The sequence below is a fragment of the Tarenaya hassleriana genome, unplaced genomic scaffold, assembly GCF_000463585.1.
Source record: "Tarenaya hassleriana unplaced genomic scaffold, ASM46358v1 Cleome335, whole genome shotgun sequence".
NCBI classification, from domain to species: Eukaryota; Viridiplantae; Streptophyta; class Magnoliopsida; order Brassicales; family Cleomaceae; genus Tarenaya; species Tarenaya hassleriana.
The window spans coordinates 58,393-65,583 of NW_010966500.1; the positions used below are offsets into that span (position 1 = coordinate 58,393).

The 7,191-nt window shown below is 38.0% G+C and overlaps 1 protein-coding gene across 4 annotated transcripts; it reads right to left on the reverse strand.

Annotated features, from left to right (window-relative positions):
* Nucleotides 1-373: 373 nt before the first annotated feature.
* On the reverse strand, nt 374-4,235 carry LOC104821599 (GATA transcription factor 28). Of its 4 annotated transcripts, none has more exons than XM_010552517.1 (9): nt 4,007-4,235; nt 3,482-3,519; nt 2,816-3,147; nt 2,552-2,647; nt 2,347-2,480; nt 2,096-2,227; nt 1,138-1,243; nt 948-1,016; nt 374-756 (listed from the first exon to the last, which is right to left on the reverse strand). In XM_010552517.1, the coding sequence occupies exons 3-9, from the start codon at nt 3,119-3,121 to the stop codon at nt 694-696; spliced, it is 906 nt and encodes a 301-aa protein (XP_010550819.1). In that variant the 5' UTR covers nt 3,122-3,147; nt 3,482-3,519; nt 4,007-4,235; the 3' UTR covers nt 374-693. The 4 variants fall into 4 exon arrangements, with proteins under 4 accessions (XP_010550819.1, XP_010550818.1, XP_010550821.1 ...); XM_010552516.1 differs by having other exon boundaries at nt 3,482-3,568; XM_010552519.1 differs by lacking the exon at nt 3,482-3,519 and having other exon boundaries at nt 4,094-4,235.
* Between the last annotated feature and the right edge of the window lie 2,956 nt (nt 4,236-7,191).

A 7,191-nucleotide genomic window follows, 5' to 3' on the forward strand; every position in this document is an offset into this window, starting at 1 on the left:
TTTTAGATGTATCCGAGAAATACTTGCGACCCATTTAGATTCTCTGAGTGATTTTCCCTTTTGGGAGGAAGGAAGAAAACGATGTTTTCAAAGTCTTGCTGTTTATCAACAACAGAATTGAAAAAAAAAATAATCAATATACTTATCAAAAGATTTTTCAATATAAAAGTATTAGTGCACATTTTTCAACGTAGAGTTTTCTATAAGATAATAATAAAGATAAAATAGATGCTTGCAACCCAAAAATTAAAAAAAAAAAAAAAAGAGAATCGAAGATATTAAGATATTGGAGGTTACAACATATGGTCAGTAAATATACTCATAAGCCATTACAAAGGAGAAACCGACATGCTAAGTCATGAAGTATCAAACAAAGCCAAATCACCAAATGCTTATGGCAATATAAAATAAGCAAAAGGAGTTGGAACAGATTTCATAACGGCACTAAAGTAAGTGTTATCGCAGGGAAAGATAAGTAAGTCTATACTGACTGCAGATTACAACCAAGAGTGTGAACCTTTTGTAACGACGGCCTAAGCAGAGCATCCTCATACAACATAATAAACCGAAGAGTCCGAAGGTTCCATCATCAGAATTCGTTCCCATAAAGCCGAAGCTAAACCTAGATTTCCTCATAAAGATAATCAGGAAAATTAAACCACACCTGATACATCGTTGGTCATATTTCTGTAGTCATGACGAGTTGCTAATGTTACCCGCAACTCTCACCATTTGATCGGCCTCGAGATTTTCGTCCTGAGAAGTAAACGCATAGCACATTTCAAGAACCAAATTTAGGATCCTGTATTGGTTGAGTCTTTATAAGACTACGGGCACGCTATTTAATTTTTGGGGTGAGTTCTATCAGTAAACTTTTAAAACGATTTAATCAGACCTATTATTACGAGGTGGGTTCTGTCATTTTTCATTAAACTGATTTTGCTCACCTCATTCCTAATTACAAGCATATTTTGTGCTGCTGGAGGTGTGGCTTTGGATAAGTCTCTGAGAGTCCCCTGAAATTACCATGCTGGGTCAATGGCACATATAGATAGACAGATATAAATTCATGATTAACAAAGAAATTCAAGCCGAGCAGAAAGATGAATCAATTAAAAAATTTCTAAGTTTACTTACCTTGTTTGCCCACATTAGTCCACATGCATTACAGAGTGTTCTTGGTCCTTCAGGTCCTCGTCGCATCATTGGAGTAGACTTCTCACTGATTCCACAGTGTCGACACCTTACCCGTTCCAAAACCATTTCAAACACAAGTTACGAGAAATATGATTAGTAAAAACATGAATAATAAGCAACAAACAAACCAAAAAAACAAAAGTTTAATGCAACATGTGCAGTCAGATACTAAAACTAATATGATCTTCCAAGAAATAAGACATCTTTGTATTGAGGGGAAGAGAGGAAGGAAGAGGTCAATGGAGACCGGAGAAGACAAGCTTCAAGTGATCAGAAAGCATCATGGTCAATGCACCTCATTCTACAAGGATTCAATTATCTTCCAATTCTCCATAAATGTAACTTTCACTTCAATATACCAATGTAATATCCCAAGCATTCATGCCTTGTAGTTACATTATGAACACTTCCATGATTTTCTGTGCTTTTGAATCAACTCTAACTAGATGTGTTTTTGGTACCGCAAAAAAGAAAAGATCACTACATCATAAATAGTTTTGATCTCTTATCTATTAAGGGAACATCTCACAGTTCACATATTGTTTCCGTATTTACAACTTTTTGCTTTGCAATTGGCAATTTGTTTGCTTCACTCATGTGGGTTACTTCAACAAAGGCCTTTTCTGCACTGGCCTTACATTGTCAATGATAATATCTCCTTGTCTTTATGTTAATAAGTTTGAAGAACAATAAGCACATGCCCGAGCTTGTTATAAACGCCCTGAGTGGGTTTAGGTATAAAATGAGTAATATCTCTATGTTGAATCAACATAGAGACAACTTACCTAAACCTCTTGACAAAACAATTGTTACTAAGTTTAAAGTTGGTTCAGATCAATAATCAATAACACCTCAAGCCAGATTCTTTTGGATGAAATTAAAGCACATTTGAACTTACGAAATCTCTTGAGTCTGAGAGTCACTCCCTTCTGCGCCCCAGGTGTGATTTGACCCCCAGCTTGATCCGGCTGATGCAGAATCATCATTGCTCGACTTGGCAGATGTGAACTGACCTTTATTACGTTGCATCCTGCAGACCTCAAAAGAAAAGTGACCAAGTGAAAAAAAAACCTAGTTACCAAAAAAAAATAGAGCATATATTGAGAAATATAGGAAAAATGTAACCCTGGATTTCAACAATAAATGTACCTCAAGGCAACCTCCTTACGAACTGTGTACCGAATTTTCTTATCGAAGTTCCTGCCTTTTCGTTTCTCTCGGAATCTCACTAAAGAGGCTAGCCGTTGCGGGACACTAAACCTTTGAGGAGTTCCAGATAGAACCTGATCATTAATTAGTCAGCAACGGAGAAGGATCAAACTTATTTCTCAAATGATATCAAATGTTTTATTACCAATGCCCTATTGTTCTGAGGTGTTGTTGATCCTAGGGCTGTAGAAACTGCCTGTGGTACTTCACGGCCTCCCAACAATAGAAGCACAGCTTGGACCTGCAGTTGATGTTGAAAGAATGACCATTTTCTTGCTTTAGGTTCAACGAAGGCAAAATATGAAACATTCAAAGATGTTAAACACATGATGCAGTGTAACATATAATAAAAAACAGACTTGAATATCATAACCAGACCATTAAGGGACTGATCAGCAACTTAAATCACCTTCTCAGCCGAGACACTGTCGAAGACATAAACTTGGCCCTGAAAAGACAATGTCAACTGATCTCCATTTTCAGTCCCACGGTCAACCACTTCACCACGACTATCTGATAAATTTCCAGGGTGAGAAGGAATGTCTGTTTCCACTCCTTCATTCATCTCACCGGTGGCACCACCATCAGCATGCTCATCAACCATACCATTTCCATTGTTGATGTGGTGCAAACCATGATGTTCATATTGCACATGCATTGGATCTTGTGCATCCCCCATGTGCATTCGGGCGTCGCTTCCATGAAGGCCATCCATGGTTTTGGTTCATCAATTTGCTATAGCTGTTTGACAATGTTATCCAAATAATCATTATAAAGCTGGAACAACCCTAAAAATGAAAACCCAAGCTACCATGACAGAGAGGGTTTGAAGCAGATTCACAAGATTCCAAACATGGACAACTAAAGCGACTACTAGTTCCCCGGCAAACAAGAACCACGTTCAGAAATAAACAGAATCCCATAAACGGACAGATAGCTACCACGATACATCAAGAAAGTGTGGCAAAATATGAGCAAGACAATAATTGAGTGCCCAAGGCAAAAATCCCTCAACAAACGAGGAAACCCTAGAATCAGTCACATGCAGAAACATTCCTCTCTCACTATGGCTTACTCGTGTTTTTTCTTCCTCTCCTGGATTATACTTCAATCCTGCAAAAGCAACGGCACTTCGAAGGGGTAATAATGATTTTTCCAGTGGCTTCAAACATTTACAGAGAAAATCAGCAGAGCCATAGAATAGAATGGAGTTTAATTATAACATTAACTGAATCAAAGATTCAACCTTCTAACGTAGAAAACCTCAAGGAAAACAGACAAATTCCGGATTCCGTGCAATATTTCCAAATCCAGTATCATGAATCTAAGATAGCTTCAAGTTCCCGAGAAGCAGATCCCATCCAAAATTATAATCTTTTCACGGTTTCAAGCATGAACAAATGACCGAATGGACATAAATTGAACTAAGGATAACAAGACAAAAGCACATCGATTCCAAATCCTAAACCAAATTGTCGCCAACAAAAAACCCTAGAACGTAACCAAGCCAATTAGGTGAGCGAGCGGGCGCGCTTTTCACACCATCTGGTAAAAAAATATTTCTCATTCCGACGCGAAAGCAGAAAAATCCTATATGTACCTGTTCTTGACACCAGCGTACGAGAAATGGAATGAGAAAGTGTGAACCGACGGAGAACTGAATCAGACGGTGACGGAGAAGACAAACCGGTCAAGAAGGCGGCGGAGAACAAGCACGAGTCGCCGGAACGAAACTCCAGCGGCGGACGCCAGCGACGACAGAGAGAACCCAGGGAGGAGAAGCGTCGCCGGAGAGCGAGACGAGAGAGGAGAGCGAAATAATAATAGAGCCTACCATTTGGTTTTATTTCTTTTTCTTTTTATGCAAAATCGTGTTTTTAAAAAAAATCTCGTATAAATAACAAATATATCATATAAATATCTAAACTTTTAATTTTAACTAATTAATATATTAGATATTAAAATTTCCAAACAATAGTCCAACCATAAAATTAAAATCAATTTATTTATAATATCAATTTATTTTTTTTATTAAAATTAATATTTAATTTATATATCGTCACCGAGATTTGTAATTGTTATCAATTTCGTGAGTTTTTTGTTTTTTTTTAAATTAATCTCTAATTATATATCATCAAATTGTGATCAATTTTTATAGATTATGATATCTATTTGAAATACTTCAATATTTGAAATATGAATTTAGAATATTTCAATATTTAAGGTATTAATTAGATCAAATTAAAAGTTTAGATATTTATTTGACATGTTTTATAAAGTTTAGATATTTATATAGGTTTTTTTCATTTTTGGTAATGGTGAGAATTCAACCACAGTTTTTCGGGTGCGTTAGTAAACTTTGATCCCATGCAATAGTCTATAAATTACGGTAAACCATGTATTGGTTGAAAGGTTCATAGAGAAGTGTTAAACCCGCGATTCAGTAAAGAATTTTGAACTCTCAAACTAACTTACCTCTGGAGAATTTTGGATTCTCAAACCAATTCACCTAGACCTGGAAGGCAAAATTGTGTTTTCTTATTTTTTAAATTATATGATTTAATTATTTATAATGTTTTTCCTTTATGAATATAATGTTTTTTTTCCATATAACAATTGATAAAAATACATATTTAATGATATCTAAAACCCTAAAATTTATCAAAATAATGTAATTTTGACAAAAGGTTACGGAAATATTTAATTTAAATTTTAATCGGTCAGATTCGCCCTATCGATTTGGGAGAGGTCAATGTCACAACCATCGACCCTCGTCTAAGACCATGTCAACGCCACACTCATCGACCATAGTCAAGTTAGTGCATGTTGTGATGCTCTATGATAATCGTACGATATGATAACTTGTGTACTATGATGAATTCATTGGATGAAGCATTATTTGTTCATTATTTATTTTGCATATTTGATAAATAATGACATCCATGGATCGTTATGAACAATCCTAAATTCCTTAGTCGGTTGTCATTGTGGGAGCAATGATGAATTAAGACTAACATGAGGCGTGATCGATGATCATAGTGATGATCATGTGTATTGGATACAGATCACGATCATGATACTTGTTTGGAAAAAGTGACCGGATGACTCGTGTGAGATTTTCGATTGGATGTTATCCATGACTTGAATCTCACATGATGGTTCACTTTGTATCCTCAGACTTGAGATATCTATTGTATCCAACATCAGGAGTAATGTGTTTTGACTATGTCAAACGTCATCTTTAACTGGATGATTATAAAGGCGTGTTTCAGGTACATTACGAATTATATATTAATGGATAGTAGATAGTCAAGATGAAACTTTGTCCCTCTCGAAATAGAGAGATATCGTTGGGCTCGTCGTAGGAAGGAGACTGTAGAAATGTGTGGCCGCACTAGAGATGAATGTCATATATCTCTTACAGTCTACTCGGGATACGACAAAGCAATCGAACTGTGTTTTGATTTATGATATCGTGAGACAATGAAGATCATCGTTGGAGCTATCTCTGGTGTTCAGTTAAATCAGATCTAACTCTTTTCGATATAGTTAATCATAATGTCTTGGTAGAGACCGCTTATGATTTGTAAAGCGAGATTGGATCTCGGGTTTACTATCGCATTCGGAGGAGTCTAAAGGATCACACATATATGGGATGAATGTGTATGAATGCGAAAGGATCGCACGGGAAAAATTAGATTTTTCCCGATTTTGGGTATGGTCCGGACCTGACCAAGAGTTGGCCAGATGGACTAGACTGACTTGGAAACATGGACGCGATTGTTCGAAAATTAACTTGGTCCGGAGCTGACCAAAAGTTGGTCCGACGGACCGGACCAATCAGTCAGACTTGTGAGTGTTGGTTCAGACCTGGTTGGTCCGGCGGACTAGACCAGTCAGTCGGACTTATGCGTGCTGGTTTGGACCTGGTTGGTCTAGCGGACCAGACCAGTCAGTCGACCTGTTTATTGCCTTAGACTTGTCTAGTCCGGCGGACCAGAATCTTGGTCCCCCGGATCAGGGACTGTCGGCAAGTCTCGTCAAACGAAGCTTGGTCTGGCGGACCAAACGTTGGTCAGCTTCGGACCAAGGCTTCAGAAGACCCAAAGTGTTTTTTCTCGCCTTTTCTCAAGGGGAAGCAGGTGGAGAATGCTACTCTCGACCTAATCTCATCCCTAAGCCATCAGATGTGCTAAGGGAAACTAGAAGAAACTCTCTCAAGTGTTGGAGAGTGTTCTGTTGGGTTATCTACGGGTTCCTAGCATGCGATCATATCGATATAGGGTTTGGTTTACTAGGTTTCATGCAGCGGAAGAAAGATCTAAACCTAGTCAAACGTCACACACAACCAAACTCGCAAAACCCAAAAGATCGTGTATATCACCGAGGGAATCGTTACTTACCTCGTTCTCGATGAGACTTGAAGTTTATTTCGATCCGGGGCCTGTTCTAAATCACCTAGGACTGAAGTTACAGTCCCTCTACACGTATCCACACCGACGGGAAGGATTCCAAACGATTTGGAACGAATCTGCTAGGATTAGTGAAGAAAAGGGTAACTCAAGAGACGAGATCCAATCCCGGGACAATAGAAATCGAAGAGAACAGGTTCTCTAGGGTTCTAGGATGTTTCTCTGAGTTTTAGGTCGGCCTTAATTAAGTTTGGACGAAATCCCAAACTTAAATAAGATTAGAAAACCCTAAAATCGAATTTTGGAAAAGTTTCCCAGATCCCGGTCCGCCGGACCAGGAGCTTGGTCCGGCAGACCAAGCTTAGTCCGAGGC